Source organism: Acanthaster planci, linkage group LG03 (genome assembly GCF_054643075.1).
Source record: "Acanthaster planci isolate LZ-2023a linkage group LG03, COTS_SCS, whole genome shotgun sequence".
Classification (NCBI taxonomy): Eukaryota; Metazoa; Echinodermata; class Asteroidea; order Valvatida; family Acanthasteridae; genus Acanthaster; species Acanthaster planci.
This window is the reverse complement of record NC_141779.1, coordinates 20,351,597-20,371,007: the sequence shown is the minus strand read 5'-3', so window position 1 is coordinate 20,371,007 and position 19,411 is coordinate 20,351,597. Positions and strand designations below refer to the sequence as shown.

General features: G+C 41.3%; 1 protein-coding gene across 1 annotated transcript in view; it reads left to right on the top strand.

Annotated features, from left to right (window-relative positions):
• The first annotated feature begins 6,780 nt into the window (after positions 1-6,780).
• LOC110991075 (uncharacterized) overlaps positions 6,781-19,411 on the top strand; it is an 18,254-nt gene continuing 5,623 nt past the window's right edge. The window contains exon 1 of the mRNA XM_022256210.2: positions 6,781-7,157. Coding sequence (XP_022111902.2) covers positions 7,055-7,157 — 103 coding nt within the window. The 5' untranslated portion in view covers positions 6,781-7,054. The remainder of the gene's footprint in view (positions 7,158-19,411) is intronic.

The window sequence follows — 19,411 nt, the reverse complement described above, 5'->3', positions numbered from 1 at the left end:
ATACTCTTTGGAAGTTAGTGTTGTACTTGTTGGAGTAACGTCCGGGATTCAACCTAACAGAACTCAACACGAGGGCGCACTTCTTCGTTTCGCACGCGCGACGTACGTCAACGCAGCTGTTTTTTAGAGCTGCGGCTGGTCGACTTCGGGCGAGTGTTCTTGACACTGGTTTCTTGTGATCACGTTCGAGTGGGAGGAACTGTTCTCGGTACAGGATCACACACCACCTCCATACATGAGTTTATAGGAACACACGTAAAAACTAGTATGATTTTGATTTTTGTACAGCTGCAAAAATAGTGCGATGGCTTACATAGTCGGAGACGATGGGACGTTTTAATTTTTTTTTGTAAAATTAACATTAGTAAGTTTCCATAATACATAAATGAATGTTTCTTTTCTAAGAGAAAAAATCAGCCCAGTTATCCAACCATTAACTCCTGAAGAACGTCCCGGACGTCGCCACAGTTCCTTGTGAGTTGAGTTTCTTCCTCCCAGTAGTCGTTTCCAACTTGAAGACGTTGCTATTGGTTAACGAATTCGCCATCGCGAGAGGGCGTATCACAACCTAGGGTAACCGACATTTATATACACCCATTTTTCAGTTTTTCACACCAAACACTGAATGGTTGAGAATGCATCCAAAACCTCAATTCCAGAGAAAAAATGAAAAAAAATTGTCTAATGGCTGCATATGGAGAGAAAATGCTCAAGGTCAGCCTATAGCAAATGTGCACAAACTACTGCAGACTGCCTACTGCTAACTAGTGCAAATACAATGTGCAGTAAGCAGCTGAAAATTACACTTTTCATATAAGCAACTTCAACTACCTGTTGCTACAGATAATGGGGAGGGTTATTCAGGCTAGACACTGCCAACTGTAGCGGCCAAGTGCACGAAAGACGTAAAACTTTGGCCATGCTTTGACATGAAAGCTCACCCTAGATATTACTCCAGTTGACAGGCTCCAGCCAAAGAGTTGAAAACCTGAGCCCAAAATAGGGCACTTCCAACACAAGAGTGGAACAAATCACCAAGGAGAGTGTCTCGATAAATTTGAGTCACCTGTCACGGTGCATATCCACGGCTTGGTCAGTCGGTGCCCAGGCTGTACTTGACCATCTAAAATTGAATTGGACCCCCCCCCACAGTTAGGGTTGGCCTCTGTTAGGGTTAGCCTTCATTAGGGTTGGCATCCGCTAGGGTTACGCTCTGTTAGGGTTGGAATCCAGCTTTTCTAGGTTTCATTCAGTCCATCCTAATCAAAGAATTTCTTGAATCCGACAAACAATTACAAAGTGACATGTTCCACATGTACATATATAATTCTCATGTGATTACCTGGATATTTATTGTATCCGACAATCCAGTATTTCTGATGTCTCATAATAAAACTGTTATTCGTGGCTTGTTGTGGTCTCTCCACCACTGCCAGGACCAACGTAAACAAGAGGGATAAATTTTAAACCCAGCCGCCACTACTGCATGGACGCCGCCGCGGCCATTTTGAAATATAGGGTCCAGTCCACTAATTCAAGCCCCATTGAAAACAGTGTAAAATCAGCACCGTTCGGGGCCCAGTAGCATGCACGCCAACATCCCTGAGATTTCTGAAACACAAATGAAATTCTTGTCTGGTCACGTATCTTTCAATTTCTTTTCAATTTTTTGTGGGTTAACCAATTACATTTTTAATTATTCCCACAAAACAAAATCACCCCCCAAAAGGTGATTTTTCCGAAGTCTGATTGCAGCCATTTTTCAAGTGGCAACCCTCAACTTTCTCGGGCACTTAGGACCATTTTTCAACTGTAGTTTTGAGCCCTTCTGCTCTCATATGAAAGCTCAAAGACCCAGGGAGTTGATCCTGGCAACGATTTACACAATCTCACCATTTTGGGGGCCAAACAATCTCCTTTTTTCAAAAGATACTGTGGGGGGCACTTTTAATGCTAATGAACTGGTCAGAAATTCTCACTTGAATTAGTGGTCTGCACCCTGAACAACTAGAAACTCCGGGCTAGGTCGACAGAACAATGCGCATGCGCAATTCTGTTACACTCGAACGACCCTAGTCGGTCAATTTTTAAACTTGAAGTCCCATCGTTACTTACATTTCACCTTTGGCTGAGATTCGAGCAGCGTACATGGTCAATGAAATCTCAGTTATGAAACAGTTATTTTCATGGTTCCCTTTGTAATGATTAATGAAATTGGCTATGATTGATAGCTGGGTGCGACCACACCCCTGGGCCTGGTCCAAAATGGTCAACTAGATAGTTCAAACCATCCATCGTTCGGGTGGTGTTTAGTCGAACTATAGTTAACATACTCGTAGCTCGAACTTGCCCTCCGGTATTGCTAATCGCCCAGGCATACACGATTTATCGCTGGCGGGAATTAATAAGAACCCTCTTGCAACCACGTGTCAACAATGCCAACATCAGGCAGGGAGCAAATTTTTTTCAATGTACAACCATTTTTGGATGTACAGCAGAAAATGGTTTTATTGCCACTCTTGAGAGGAGACTGATCTATACGCCTCATCATGGATGGAAGCTTCGTAGTACTTTAGCGTCCCCTTGGAAAACATGCACCAGGGCCACGACTAAAGCTTTCTTTAAAGTCTGGTTACCCCTACTATGTAGTCAAAAAATTGCGAGCAGGAATGCTCTTTTGGCAGCTAGCTATAGGTCTGCAATATAAAGATATTCTTCAGTCTATTTTTTTTCAGAGCTAGTATCAATGCTAATCTAGAGACCATTGTGCATGGCCTAATCACCTCCCGCAACATGACATGACTACTGGACTGTCAGTGACCATCGTTACAAAAAAGCGACCTAAATTCAATGTTACCCTAGCAGGCCACACACTCAGTGGCTGAAATAAAAACGGCAAATTTCTGGGAGCACCATATAGAGGCCTGGGGTGACCATACTTCGATTCGCTTCAAGTTACTTCTAAATCCTTACTGTTTTGCAAAATGGGATTTTAAGGAAGCGTTTCGCACCAGTCTAGCTTAAACTTTTAGATTTTCTCGTCTGAGAAATTTAAGGGACTGACGGAAGATGAATTCTTTGGAGTTTCAGCCTGTCCGCCACATTTAAGGAGTGGGGACGAATGGCAGATTATCGTTCGTCCATTTCTGCCCAAAAGACATTGTCTTCAATCTTCTCCAGCTCTCGTGTCTTTATAAAGATCACACACCACAGCCTTATCAAAAACGAACATGGAATTGTATTACTGCACCGACAATATCCTCCGTCGCGAATGCCTTAATTTTGTTACACTCACAAATCAATATTACACAATTTATGAAGACCTAGTCGCAGACCCATTCAACTGTTTAAAGTTTGACCCGGCTCAGTTATTCCACTCATCAATATACAATATCTCTGATTTCATTATATCAGATTCAATCAAAGTTTTCATTCAAGTCTGTGCTGCTAAATTACAAGCCGATTGTCGCGTCAGCATTTAACGAGCCTTGGACGTCAAGCAGCTCCGCGTTCCTTTCCTATGACGTCAAATTTAACATCTATACGTTACATTCTCCAGAGACGTTTCTTCAAATTATCATACTTGAGCATAGACGTATATATATATACGCATACATTATCACTGTCGGGTTTATACTTCACAATACTTGCCACTTTAGACGGAGTGAATATCCCGCCACTTCTCCTTCGATGACGAAAGCAAGTCACCAGTGTCCTTATTGCGATCATGGAGGCGTATTCTTGGTATTACACCTCTTCAGGGATGGAACATTTCGGAGAAATTATCTTGACGAGAGAACGGAGTTCCCATACCTCGGATTAGATTATGCTGACGTACTGATGAAGTGCTGATGGTGGCTCACGATTTGTAGTATTGAGAGCCGACGCGGATTCCCCCACCCCTCTCAATTTTCTCTCCAGTATCGTAAAGTGCATTTATTTTTCGGCGCCGAGCCTCAAGGAGTTCTCCCAGTGGTATCGTGCGGTCATTTTGACACCAATTTTGGGAAAATCAGACCTACTGTTCATGTAAAATGCCCATTTGTCCGATACTTTGCGCCTTGATGAGCTCACGGGCCGACACGCATGACGGAGGTCATTAACTCCAAATGACGGTATCAATATATTGGATGGAAAACTTCACAGATGTACCCATAATGATTGTCTATACATGCCTGCCAAGTTTTTAAATATTGAACAGTGCCAAGTTTGTAAAAAACACCCCAGATATTATAACAGCCGAATTTACGAGGGGGGGTTCCGACCGTACCCCGGCAGTAAGATGGGCAACGATCCAAACAGGGGATCTCTATACATGTTTGTCATTACATGTACATGTACATTTATTATAGCGTTTGGGGAATGTGGTCGCTCTTAGCAATGTCATCCGACAAACTGGCTCGGTAAGAAAACAACAATCGTGGCGGTGTAGTCTCGCGGGGCGGGGCGGGCCATGAGCTGTATAGGACGGAGGATGCGTCCGGCTCTTTCTGGGCCACGGTTAAACAAAGCATGAGGCGTGAACACAGAGCCCAACCACTGACGAAGCTGCTAGGGAAGGAACCGTGCACCCCGTTTAAATTCACTGCAGTAGCTGTATATGTACAAAACTGAACAGAATCATAATATGATCAAACGTGCCAGAGCTACAGAGGCACCCCCGCATACTGTTGGTGACACACTCTATTGTCTAAAATGAAAATAAAAATTTATACAATGGGTCAAGGGGGCTGCGGCTGTGGAATGGTGTCACCTAAATACATCAGCATCTCTAACATGCACGGTGAATTAGGAATTCATTCACAAAAAACCCAAAAATAAAATCAAACTGTGATTTCCTCTTTTTGGAAACTGTATTTCCATTCGTTATCGTGTGACATTATATAGGCTTAACCTTTTCCTTCGTAAGCCGGCATGCATCTTATGCTCATAAATCGTGTGGCGCTAATAACACTTTCGTCATCCAACGGACGAAATATTTATGAATGGACGTGAATTTTCTCTCGTCAGCAGGCGTGTTGTTGACGCCCGAGGGGCGGGACAGTCACCGGTCCTCGTCTGCCGTCGAGGCCCACTCGACTTGTAGACCGACATCCGAAGACGGAAGGTCAGAAAGGTTGAGTCTCGGGGTTTTGTCAGCTTGGGCCACTGGAAACGGGCTACTAGTTTACCTTCAGTTCCCGACAGCAACGGAAATTTATAGCCAAGGCGTTCGATGTTTCGGATCTAAAGGGTATATTATGCGCCAGCGGACTTTTCATAAAGCTGTCTGACATTCTTATCGCATTTTATTGTGGGGTTGGATGACAAACAAACCAAACAATCAACTTATTTAAATATAAACCTTTAGAATACACCTTTGTGTTTCAGTTAACCCTTTTTTCAACGTTTGTTTCAGAATTTCAAAGGGTCACGAGTAAAACTTTTATGTCATCTCAGGAAAAAATATCCCATTTTACATTGTACTGTACACAAAAATTACTGCCTTTTAGCAGATTTTACTGGACTACATTTTTCTCTTCTTCGCTTTTTATTGTTGTTTACATGCATAGGAATTAGCAAGTATTAAACCCTTTCTCAGAAAAGTTTTAGTAAGTAAATTTTGTGTTCACAATTTGAACAGAAAACCTGTGCACTGAAGTATGTGTTCCCAAGATGACATAATAGCAACAGCGCCCTCAGTAGTCCAGGAAAGCATGGGTAATTTCAAAAATGTTAAACAGTGCAGTTTTCAATGCATTTTCCCAACAGGGAGTCTAAAAAACTTTCCAAATAGTGAAAAGGATTATACAGTTAAAGAAAAACTGGGCTTAAGAAACTTCATTTCAGTTACCCTTTAAGCTCATATCGAAAGAAGAAAACTGCCCTGTTAATGCCATGTTTGTAAGGGCACCAGTCACGATGTGTTGTAAAATGAACATGATTTGTCAATAAACGACTTTGATATTCATTATTTGGCCATGTTCGATCTTGCTTAAAGACAGAAACTCGCCCTCGTGCAATGGAATCCCTACTTTTTTCTGGTAAGCTTTATTTCAAATCTTCAGTGCGACAATGTGTGAAAGAGGTTAGCTTGATTTCGAGCTATTAATTAGGGGGAAACTGAATTTTTTGTTTCTAAAGGATTGCGAACAAAGAGCAATGCTTGTTTATCACCAAATCCCATGATGCACTCCAAATGTTGAAAAGATGTATTAAGAAAGTGGCAATGTTGCTAAGTAAAATCTCAAAGCGCTGCAACAGGGTCATTTATGATTGAGTCTTTTGCCTTCAGCAGTTAAGATGACAAACCTGTAAACGCGGTTTGGTCATTTGGTTTTGTTGGTATGTGTGAAGTCCGTAGTTTTAACTCAAAAACAGTTCCTTTTCGCCTCCTATTGTTCAACGAACAACTCCAAATTGACTAACAATTTCGGAAAGTTTGGCAAGGGTTTTGATGCAACTTTTGCTTTAGGAAAGCCGCCAAAGATCGAAAACCAAAAGGGGAAAAGCAAGGAAACACGAGGAAAACATGACTAAAAAACTAAAACCTACAAGAATTCGTGGCAAAACTATGATTTAAAAACTGACCTAAGGTACGTGTTTAAAAGAAAGGAGACCGAAAATATAAACACCAAATGTGACCTTCTTTAAAAAAGGTTTTAGTCGCTGTGTTAGTGACAACTTTTTTTTTCTCTAGAGTGGCCGGTCTTTATTATGGATACTTCACGCGCAATTATTCAAATTACGACCGAGAAAAGGTTGTTCCTAAGATCACCTGAGCCGTCGTGATCGCCATTATTGTCCTCATTACTGTTGTTCCAACACCACTCTCGGACGAGCATATCTGCAGTGCTCAGCTGAAGCAGCAGCGCACGGATTGGCCAGTTATTTTGGTTTTGCCGCCACACATTTGGTTCCTGTACATGCTTTGACGATTCCCCGCCTGTGGATACCAGTGAAAGTTAACGTGGTCGGCTAGCTATCCCACACACACAAAACCCATTCCCCCACTGAGCTTCAGACACAAGCCTCTGTCATCAGTATCGAAGTCCGGTTTCTGTCCTCCGTTCATATGCCCTCCGACAAGACAATGCCTTTTTGTACTGAAGGGACTTTGATGCGCCTTAATGTATGCACGGCACTCTTCTTCCTGTTACTATGCGTTTGCCATACAGGTGAGTAAAAGTTGCCTCCGCCCTTTTCCCTCCCATTGTTTATCAAATATTATTTACTCTTATTTTAAGTTCAGTATTTGTGTATTTGCATTTATACTGTTACGTGGGATAATGTAGACCAAACTTCATTTACCATGATACAATTGAATTGTTTTTAGTATACTTTGAATGTGGAAATTTACAAGAACTGACATAGAATAGTTTTGAAATGGTATTGTTGGTTCGGGATTCGAGAGCCCACGGAACGTGAGACTCTGTCGTCAGCGACGTTAAGCCTGATCGGTTTCATACAAAGTGCAACATTCTGGCCCACCTCACTTTGACACATATTCACGCTCTTACAGTGGGCCGTTAAACAATCGCCATTATCTTTGAGTTCACTGTAAGTCTTCATCTCTTACCTTTAAGCTTTTCAAAAAGCGATTTCACAAAAACCGAAAAAGATTCATTTCTTGTATTTTTTCCAAAGATTAACAGCCAACAATTTAATACAGTGATTTTTTGCTTTTCATTTCGCGCATTTAGAAGAAGTTTCAATCCAACTCTTTGCGGAGTTTCCGCATTGCGATCAGGCAAAGGCCTGCTCGAGATAAAGATTTTCAGTAAAAGAGTGAAACAAGCCCGGCCCCTCGTTTGCTTGCCAAAGAATTACATGCGTCCTGAAACAAAATGGAATGGCCAAGGTAATCCTCTGCGTGCCAAGCTTTTCCCAGAGCGGAAGTCGCGGTGGTACACTTTTCCCCAGAGAGTCTGACACGTAAGTGCAAAGTCGTCGCCAATTATTATTTGGATGCAAAACTGTAAAATGGATCCAATTTTTTTTTACCCAATATCCCCCAAGGGCGCGGCTTGCGAAGCAAATTTTGTATGCGAACTCAAAACTGTTTGTAGACCATTACTCCAAATTACCGACTCTAGAATTATTGCAAAAGTATTTTTAAAAAACACAGAGAAGTTAAGTCCTAATCAAAATTCTATTGGACAAAGAAACTAACTAAAGTGGAATTTGATTGATAATCAGTTTCAGATGTCAACGCAGTGTTTTTTAAGGCTTTTTTTATTTTTTCTGTTTGTTTGGGTTTGCTTGAATTTTTTGCTTCTGTTTAGTGTTAAATTGCGATGAAATAAAAATAATACAATATTGCTTTTAGTTGTCATACAATCTGTTCTTACCAAGCCCTATCAAGCTCGTCGAATGCACGGCCAGATGATTTCCAGATATATTATTTGCTGTGGGATAGGGGGACAGAGCCCGTGCCAGGCAGCACTTAGTAAATGTCAAAGTAAGGAATTGTTTGACCCATTTTAAAGTTAGGAGAAGGATGTGACAAGAGACCCAATTCATGTATACTCATGTACCAAACGCTTGTGAACTTGGGAAATGGAATCGGTGTACCGGTGGCTGCACAGGGGCCAGAAACCATCCCTACGAGTGTGTGAGCAAATTAGTAGCGGAAGGCTTGCAAATATACACGCGCCGCTGGGACCATACCTGCTGGCAAACATTGTCTCGAATAATATGCTCTTGATTTCTGAGTGAACCCTAGGATTTACTCCGGCAAATGAGTTCATAACGTCCCTCCCGAGTATAGACCTAAGCACCTGTCTCCTCGGGTTATCGGCCTACTTTTGGGTTGAAATCCCGACTATGGGATAGTTTATAGGTTACGCACATAAGTGGCGTATCCGGGGGGGGGCTGAAGGCACGTGCCCCCCCTACAAATTCCCGGTGCCCCCCAGGTGCCCCCCAACTGAAACAAAACGGATACTGAACAAGGCTAACAAACACTACAAAATGAAAGCTGGTGCCCCCATAAGATGCTGGTGCCCCTTTGTTGCCCCCATGCATTAAAATCCTAGCTACGCGACTGACGCACACGGAGTATTTCGATGAATATAAAGCGCTAAATGGAAACTGAAACAGATAAAAATACAAATGGTACATTTTATTTTTAATGGTTATGACTCCAACGTCTAATGGTACAGAATGAGGTACAGAATGAGGTTGTGATACAGGCAAAATGTCGTAATTTCAACATCACCACATGTATTCGTTCCTCTGTGTGGGCGATTCTCCAGAGGGGAATCCGACCGAGGTGCAGTATATTCTTTTAAGGGGCACAAAAAACAACTGAGCAGTGACTAACTTGTTTAAGACGACGCTTACACGGAGGTGGCAAAACACTCTTGCACGCATGAATGTCTAAGATGCGTATGCGTTTTGGCAAATTACAGTACCCTCTATAGAGGCTCTGCATGGTAGCCATCTTGCAGGGCAATTCCGTTCCACAGGGGAATCTCCTTTGTGCATAAACGATGTGAAAAAAAGCACTGGCCTGCAAGATGGCGATCAAGCAAACCCTCTACTGATTGAAAAGGTGTATAACGCGCATGAACCACATGTTCACGAGCGTGGTTTCGGCATGCACGGTAAATGGCTTCTAAATTTTGTAAAGAGATAATACTCTGAGAGTTGTGTACATTGCAAAATTCAAAAAGGGAGGGACATCCCAAGCGGGTGCGTGTGGTGGTAGAGGGCAAGAAAGACTTCCACTGGGAGGACATATTCCCTCCAGCCCCACAGTTACGTGACTACCGGCGGTTTCGTCTGGTACATCCACCCACCAACTATGCACACGCGCTATAACACCCGTGCTGACCTGACCCAGTTCTTGGCAATTCTAGAGTTCTGTCTATTTAGTGACGTATTCTGAGCTAAGAGTTCAAATACCCTCCTTACCTGAGGAAGTTTTCTTCCTGGGAAAACTTACAGCAGACTGTACAATACACCTAGAACATTTACCATTAAACGACCAAAATCAAAATACATTATTCCACTCAAAACGATACAAACCATTGTATAAAAGAGCAAACAATTAGGGCACATCATAAAACCGGGATATTTGTTTCCCAAGGTCGATACATCATCGTCTTTTCAATCCTTAACTTTGAAATGGGGGAGATTTCTGCGTGTCTGGATGCAAGCTATACATAATGCCATATGTACTGACCAGAGACGAGACGGAGTGCCTTCGTTGTTACAGCTGCTCATGTCAGTGATTGCATTTTGCATTAGAGGTATCCCTCAAGAAAAAACATAAAGTCTATCAGCAATCTCAGTATCTATAGCAATGACAATCACTTCTGCTAAGGCACAGTGACAAGGACTGGAGACAATAGTAACAAGTGTAACTATGCCTAATAACTTTCAGTTGTTGCATAGACGCTATTTGTAAGTGCATATGCTACATATCGTCAAAAGGAAATTTTAAGAAGCACCGACTCCCTGGCAACACTTTAGCCTTGCTAGTCATGCAAGCTAACTAAGGTTTTTAATGGTTCGGGTCAACCTCATCCCCATGGTGCGTGCCGTACGCCTTCCCGCTACCTGCCCTCATCCAAAGACGCGCAGACTGTCTTCCTGTATCCTGATTTGGTGCAGGTACAGCGGGAAAACGAGTCATCTCGTGTACTTGGTGACTATTCCAACGCATATTACTTGTTTTCACGTTTGCTGTGAATTATTACGCCCAATTTCCCTTCTAAAGAATCTCCTATTATTCTCTATTTTGATTATAAATATGAAAAATGCAATACTGCATATTGGTTCAATGAGACTTGGACCTTTTATCTTTGAAAATGTTGTGCTCCTCGGTACAACACGCTGAAAAGAATTCACTCTTATTAAACATGAAACATTGCATACTAAAGCACCAACACGTCTACACTTGCGCCAAGCCTTGCGTAACTGTCAAAATCACTCCCGATGCAATTTTGACGGCCGGACACAACGCATCCGTGTGTTACGTTAACGGAGTCGAATTTTGTGTCCGTGAGAGTGTAACGCATCGTGTGTGCAACGCACCCAAAAAACGTTCATATGGAAAGGCGCCTTCAAACGAACGCTGATTAAAAGCACAGTCAGACATCAGACTATTCCTCATTTACATACGTCTACAAAATTTTGGATATTCAAAGTATTTAAACCCTAAGTGGGAAAGGATAGCAGGGCGTACTGCACACACCATGCCATGGGGACGAGGTTATGTTTAGGTACTCTCTTGTTAGGCCCTATGGACTCCAAGAAACAATATTCATACCAATCCTCGAAGCATGACATATTCTGCTCCTGCACGGAGCGGCCTGGTAAAAGAGGCATCGAACGCGAGCGTACTATTATCTTATGCACGGGGGTAGTGCCACTGCAGAAATGGTTATTAATCCCGGTCGCCAAATTAGCCTGTGACATTGATCTTTGTCAGGAAGACAAATGTACAAAGGAAAGAATACACAATAAATTTAAATCTTCAGACACTCACACATTTTGGTAAAATAAAATAAGTTTTAAGGAGAAAAGAGTTTGGTCCTAAAACAAATCGTCGAATTGCAGACAACTGTGAGAGTCTAAAAACCTTCGATGTGTTTTGTAATACACCTGTGCATTCATTATTTCCACGATTTCAAGCTTTGTTTACATAATCAGTTCAATATTTGGCCGTATAAATGAAAGTACTCGACTACAACACTGGAAAATAGCGTGGCGTCTTTGGTCAAAATAAACAGGTATGAGATTCATTGGAAGTGCGATTATAAGGATGCTTATGTTGATATGACGTCGGTCTGGCACCTATCAACGCACACAAACAACGTAAAGCAAGCAGAAAAAGAAACATTTTTGGTATAGTGCTGCGGTTTTCGTGGAGTGTTATTGCTGACAGTTTTCAAAGTGGATTGGAAAAATAAAAGGGTGAAAACAAGTGGGTAAATTGATACAAGCCGATACTAGAAAAATCCTGCAAATGTAGTCAAGACGAGAAGGAACTGACTTTAAAACACAGGACCGCCAGTGGCCACTTGTGATGGATTTTGGGTTAACCTGCGCTACACACTAGATCGGTTACGACGTGTCGCGCGATCAGCGGAAGCCTCAAGTCCACTGAAGGCTATTGTCTTTCGCGATTTTACGGGATCGTTTTTCCACTTCACACACCATGGGAGGCCAACTGTTTGCACAACTACATGTACAACCGGTAATGCTTTAATCAAAAATGTCCACAAAAGGTAGGACGCGCGACGTCTTTCCCTCAAATTTTAGTTTTGTTTTATTGTTTGCTTCCATTTGTTTGATTTCTTATTGACGTCGTGTATTAATACAAGATATGCGTTGATTACATTTACATTTCCTATGCAAAGCTAAACCTCCAGTTATTTGTGAACATTAGGATCGCTATTATGCTGTTTATTCCCTATTACAATGTTCATAAAGTGAGAAGAGCATCAATTATCAATTACTAAATTGTTCGTCTTTGAAGATGACTAGACTCGACAATGGAACCTTATACAGGTTGTGAAATTATTTCCAATCTTTCTTACGACCAAAATGTGTTAAATAACACCACGAATAGAGAAGAAAAATACAAAAACGCTCAAACCAAGGTTTTGCTGTAAAGGTAATAATGCACTTGATTTCGCAAGTATATTTATATATATCTATATCTGTTACGTGTGCAACGCACCTTACTGCAATATGGTATCTCCCCCCCCCCTTTTGAATTACCGAGACAGGGTAATTTTAGGATCTTGGTCATCTTCACCCCACTTGCCGACAAGGATTTAACTTCAGCGCCAGGAGTTATGCTACTAATGGATAATTCTCTCGCTTGCTATCACAACAAAGACGAAAACAACGACAACAATATACTTTTCAATGAGGCAATCTCCCAACTAAAGTGTTCCATTTCATGCAAACACGAGTGCTTTGAATTGACTACAAGGAGATCCCTCCCTCCCCAAAATAAATAAGTAAATGACTAAAAATGGAATGAAATATTTTTTAAAAAGGAAAAAAAGTCTGTTTCATCGGACCCTAACGAGCCGTAACCAGGAAAAAATCTTACGGTTGCTGCGTTGCTGGTATCTGGTATAGGCGGACAGTACATGGCGGCGTGGGTGGAATAGAAGGCTGTAGATCAGCTGAAGTGTGTAACCGTAGACGGGGCATCCAAATCAAGGATATCTCGCCGGAGCAAACAAGACAATTTAGAACGACTTCACGGATATTATTGTCTCAACCTTAAAGCTGCACTATAGTAGACATGAAAGGCCCTTGCTCAAAGCCGGCGGAAGAGCGAATGCATGCATGTCTTCAGTTGACACATGTTAATGGGAATTATACTGATGACTCATAAAGTTCTTTCGTCAACAAAAATGATGCCGCAAATGTGATATTGATGAAATTACATGTACCAACCATTCTACTGCAGACATAGTTTGAAAGTGCATGAGTGTTTTGAAGGAAACAAGTATTACGGCTGATCATCAGACAACACCATTTCTGTTCCACCAACGGATTGACTTTGACAAAAAAAGAAAGCATTCGCATTACAATTATTTCAATGAAAGCTGAAGATTTCAGAATCGTTCATTAAGTAGCAATGTCGGAGTATGCTCATACAGTGTACTGTAAATTCCTAGGTGGTTTTCAAAAATAGCAAGTTCATGCAAACCTCTCACATAAAATGACTCTTACCTAGACCTTTCTAACACAGAATACAGGCTCTTACACCTACGTTATTGTTGCAAATTGAGCATTTTGCCGAGAGAAGACGTCTGGGGTTTCCATTAAACTATAAACTTTCTCAGAAGGTCTTCACTATTAGGCCTCAGGTAGGCCACTGTGATTAGCAGAACACGTCTATCTTTGCTCTGAAACTTCTCTCGGTTATCCATTAGAGATACTCCTAATGTTGATGGTTAGGGACACTTCCTCAGGACTTGTCGTTCTTTCCATTACATGATCTCTTCTTCTTCGCAACAACAGTCATCGATCCAAATTTTCAAACTGGCTTCTTCCGGCTTCTTCCTTCTGAATTAATCACGACATGAAGCATTCTCAAAGTTTTGATCTGACGGTGTGTTGCAGCCCGAAAATCCTGGACAGCTCGAATCAAGGTTGGAATGGAAACACGAGTAGGCCTAACCAATCAGCAGGCAAGGCGACTAGTGCACAAAGCCCCGAAGGTTCGTAGGAAAAAAAACTTGCCCAAATCTTGCGATTTCGCAATGTGAAGTTTGGCTATTATTTTGATGTACAGACTGACTCGACTATTCACTTTAAGTATACAAGTTGCCTCGCATACATTCGAAAAATGTGCCAAAAAGTGGAACGTGTTCAAACCCGGATGTATGTGCGTCATAGAAGTTATTTAAATTCACTTAAGCAGAAAGAGTATGCGACTGTATTGCAGTCTCCGCATATGATCAACAAATATAGGGCTTTGATGGATGAAAACACTTACGATTGTGCTATTCGTGTGCTCCTTACTGTAAAAAAAAAAACCACCACTACCAATTATTGGCAAAAAAGAGTCTTTCATTGAAGCGTCCAAAATAGACTATAAATACCGGTCGTCGTTATGTGAGTGAATCGCAGTCACCAAAATTGCAATGGCACAGTAGGAAAACTCATTTTAAACACGTCTTGAAATAAAGGTGGAGTTTATCAGCAGAGGGAATGATGGTTGATTGAAAAAAAAAAGTAACTCTGGTTAGCGTGCGAGGCGAGCTTGCAATGTGGGACCCACCGCCTGCTTGAGGACATAGAGGCTCAAATTCCCCTCAATGCATATTCTAAGACTTTTCGGGAGCCTTTTGTGAAAATCCCGCTGAATAATATATTCCCAATACCTGTGGGAAGGTGAGATAGAAATGAGGACAGGCTCTGAGACCACAGCCCTCATACAAGCTCTCATAACATAAAGAAAGATTTTCGATTTTTTCGAAAGTGGCCCGTCGCTGTATCTTCGTATACAACACGAAAACCACGGTGCTACAGTAACATCATGTGTACCGGTTTGTACATTAAACAACAAGCAAAGCAAGATATCTGTTATAATTAACAGTACACTTGTTCTCGAGGGCTTTGGAGCCCATGCAACAATATCTTACAAATCCTGGAAGACTTGTTGGTATTGAATCGCCACGCCCTGGGAGCAACTAGCACGCGGTGTGGGGAGTGCCACTCATCGAAGAGCTCTGAAAATTTCAAATATTTCGGAAGCCGGTCTCCTCGAACACTCCCAAGAAATTCATGTTTTTAAAATATTCCACGACAGTATCCTAATAAACTATTTTCTATCTGGGAAGGGTTCAGGGGATGCTAAGAGCTAAGCCCCCCTTTAATTACAGGAACTCCATTTCTACTGACCGTACGCCCATACACAACAAAGACTTTCCAAAAAATGTGAAGACTGTCATAATGTCTTCTTTCTTGCAAAAACAATCCCGAGAAGTAGCGGATCTCCGTTGATATCCCCTCCTGCACCATTCTGTCTCGTTTTCAACGCCAAAAGTAATGGCCTTAATGACGCTAACGATCCTACCCACAGGAACTCATTTGATCGCTTTGACATCAGTTGTGTGACATTCACATTCAATGTCAACATTAGGCAAAAAAATGTCTCCGGTTTCTGGTCACTGCGCGCGTCGCTGTAGACCTGCGCATCAGCAAAGTAAAGACTTTTTTATTTTGCAAAAAACGTTTTCCGAAAGCCGCCAAACTTACTTGATCGGCAGGAATTCTGCTACCGCGTAATTTTAACGTGTTTTTGATGGGTGGGATTTAGTAATATACACGGTAGAGGAATCCCCCTAGGGTTGCACTACACCAAATACGCGCTCATACAGTGCAAAATCGGACCGAAATAGCTCCGCTGTTGATTCTCGTGAAGAGAATGGCCTCCGTCTTTTTCACTGGAAATTCAAGATTATGGCCAGAAGATCATTTTTCGCTTCAATTTTACGGGGGTTAGCCACGCCAAATCTTTTTTATTCGCCTTTGAACGACGATACCCCAAAATAGCAGTAAAACTAAGCGCTCATTTCTGAATGTAGCCGACCGCCTCTATCCAAAATAGGTCAGCAATTTAGGGCTTTTTGTGAAAGAAATACGCCAAACTGGAAACTATCAGTCCTAAATTCGGGATTTATAGAAATATTTCTATGATGCCTCCTGATTATGGCCTGTCGTATTGTAAAAAAATATATATTAATGAGCTCGCGCGCGGAAATAGGGCCTACAACCATTTGGTGGAATGCATCCCTAGGCCTCCACACATTTCAGTCGGGTACTCTGATCAGATGACGTCATTCGTTTATCTTTACACGAAGGCCGTGTCCGAATCAGTTGGCTGCGGCTTGATATCATGCATGATTCTATGGGAACTAGCCGTGGATACTGCCAAATACTAGGTGTAATTTTCGGCCATTGCCAATTGATTCGGACCCCGGCCCACGTACGTCTGTGACCCAGACAAACAAAGTGTTACGTCCTGCGTAAGTATACAAATTGAAAACGCTTTTGAGCAACAAACCGTGAGGGGCCAATCTATTTCAGTGCCGGCGAGGCAGTGGCGGTACATGCGCATGAAGTGCATGCATTGGCGACAGCCATCGCGTTATGACAACACATGTAACAACTCATGCCTCGTCACTTGCCAAGAACAAAGATAGATTAGAGTGAGAGGAGAATTTATTTTTTTTGAACTTTTTCCCTAATATGTTAAATGCAGCTTGTTTCTTATAAGCTGAAACAGAATAGAAGACGACTGAACCATTGCCTTTCGTCATATTTTATGGTCTTTTTATTAATTCAAAGTTCTTAATTCACACTTCTTGTAGTAACAAGGCCGTGTGCTCTAAAGTATATGAGCATGTACATCACGTCTAAGGAAAAAAAACGTGTCACCGCATCACTTTTGGACCAAGCTCATGACCAGAAATCGGAGTCTTTTTTTGACCTTACTGTTGTTTTCGCGCACTGTGCAGCTTTTCAATACGGTACACAAGAATAAAGGTACGGTCGGCACTGTAAAGTAACAATGGCTAAGGATAAAGTAAAAAGAATCTAGGATTATGGCCTCAGGGGTATATTGGAATTGCTATATATGACTTCAAGATGGCCCAAACTCAACCGAGTCTATAAATCTCAGGGAAAAAATGCTCAAAATGAAAAACAAACAAACAAACAAACAACCCAACAAACAAGCAAACACCCCCAACACCCCAACAAACAAAACAAACAAACAAACAAACAAACAAACAAACACACAAACAAACAAACAAACAAACAAACAAACAAAAAACACCAAACCAAAGACCACGTATAGACCCCAAAACGGAGTGAACTACGTAGTAGGCTACAAATTAAAGAATAATGTTTACATACGCTTAACGCGGCCGTGAAAAAACAAACTTAGCATTTCGGCTTACGGACGAGCTATTTAACTTTGAACCACTTGCTGCGCAGGGGTGGAAAGAAATTTGACGGCTGAAGTTAGGTATAGTTCCAAACACGACAACGTACCAGCTGTCAAAAAATTTGGTTCCCACGTATAATACTTAATTGTTTGTAAAATTAATTTTGACCCTTTTGGCCGATTTTGGCCCTTTTGACCACCCGTTTTTTTACAAACAAACTCAACGCGAATCAATAGAAAATTCTTTTACAAAAAATTACAAAAAATAAGTATTATTACAACAAAGTTGTTTCAGAATTTTTCTAATGATTTGCGTTTAGTTTCGTTGTGAAATATTTTCTTTTTTTTTCAATTATTTTGTACTTTTATGTACTGTTTTTATTTTGGGAAATTTTTGGGGCATATTGCTTTCAGATGTTGGTTATTTATTGTTGAAATTATTTCTGGTATAAATGTTTTAAAGTTTGTTTTGTGTTTTACCATTTACATTTTGATATGAAAATGTTGTGCTAAATGGGCTGCTAACAGAGCGTTATTAGCACCGTTAATATGAGAGCACGATACCATGCCATGACAGCAGCTGTGTTTTTGGAATTGCGAATTTGCAACCCATATGGAAAGGGGTCATTAAAAAGAGTAACAACTTTTTTCAAACTTTGCAGGAAATTGGTGGCATGATTGGATCGCGATTAAATCTCTGCAGAAATAATCACAATATGTAGGCCTATTCGTAAGACGTGTGATTATGGATCTTTTTATGTTGGATATGATTTAGCAGCACAATGCGTTCACGGGCAAGTGTGTTTGGATGTGTCATAAAAATGGACACTGAAGTGAAAGTTTCAAGAAACAATACAATATATTCATGGACTTTAGGGTTAAAAGAAATATCCACTTATAATATATATCAAATTGAATCAATATCACTGTAAAAACTAATTTTGAAAGACACAGGAAAGCAGCAATATTGAAATACGACTTCGTCATTCTGCAGGGTCTAATTCGTGTTGAAAATGGGACCTCCTTATTCACAAACATTGTCTCCGAACTCCCCTACAAAAATGGGAGTATTTTGAAATAAGAATGTGCACAGTGTTTTTGTTTTTCTCATTCTTTGCACGCAACAATTTACAGGAAGATATGGAATGTTACAGATTGCGTAAACACAAACAAGTCATCCATCTGTGTACGCTACCGCAACTACAAATATCTTACCCGAAATCACGCCATGGATTTGTTTGGTGGTCCCATCGGCAGCAAACCCGACGACGCAACCAAACATGGTTCTGCTTAAGGTTGTTTTGTAGAAATAGATTCTCATCGGAATTAATCAACGCGTCTGTTGTTCCCTTGGCGAGTTTATGTAGGAGGGCCGTGCCAAAAAGTCTTGGGTTGTCTATTTTTTTCTGTCGGCCTCAGGTGGGCATTTCCCCCGCTAGTTATTACTTCATTGGCGTAGCAGATATACCTATGAATGCCAAGTTATTTAACCTTGCCCCTTCCGAAGAAGCCAATCTCGACTGCGCACATGCACATTGACAATTTTTCACTAAGGGGTAAATAGCCCTCCGTATATGACACTCTAAAAAGATGACCATGCATCTTCCTCTACAGTAACTACAAAATTTTGAGCTACATGCAGGGCGCTATTACGTTTTAAACTTCGGTCTTTGCTTGTTGAGAGTGTCTGGTGTTCAGATGGTTGTACCCAGCAATGAAGGGAAGGGTTCAGAAAATAACCAACCCATCATAAAGAAGCATTCTGTCATCAGAATACAAAACTGAAACAACCAATTATGACAAGAAATTGCACTTGTTATATCACCGACGGACACGAATGAGGCCTTTGCTTCACACACAACCCGTTCTGGTGTCTCGTCTGTGTGGTTTTATTATTATGCAACGAAGCTTACAACAAGAAAGCCGTCAGATTACCATTTTATCGAGCCATCGCATTTTTAACGAAGCATTAAAATGGAGGGCATGATTGGTACACAC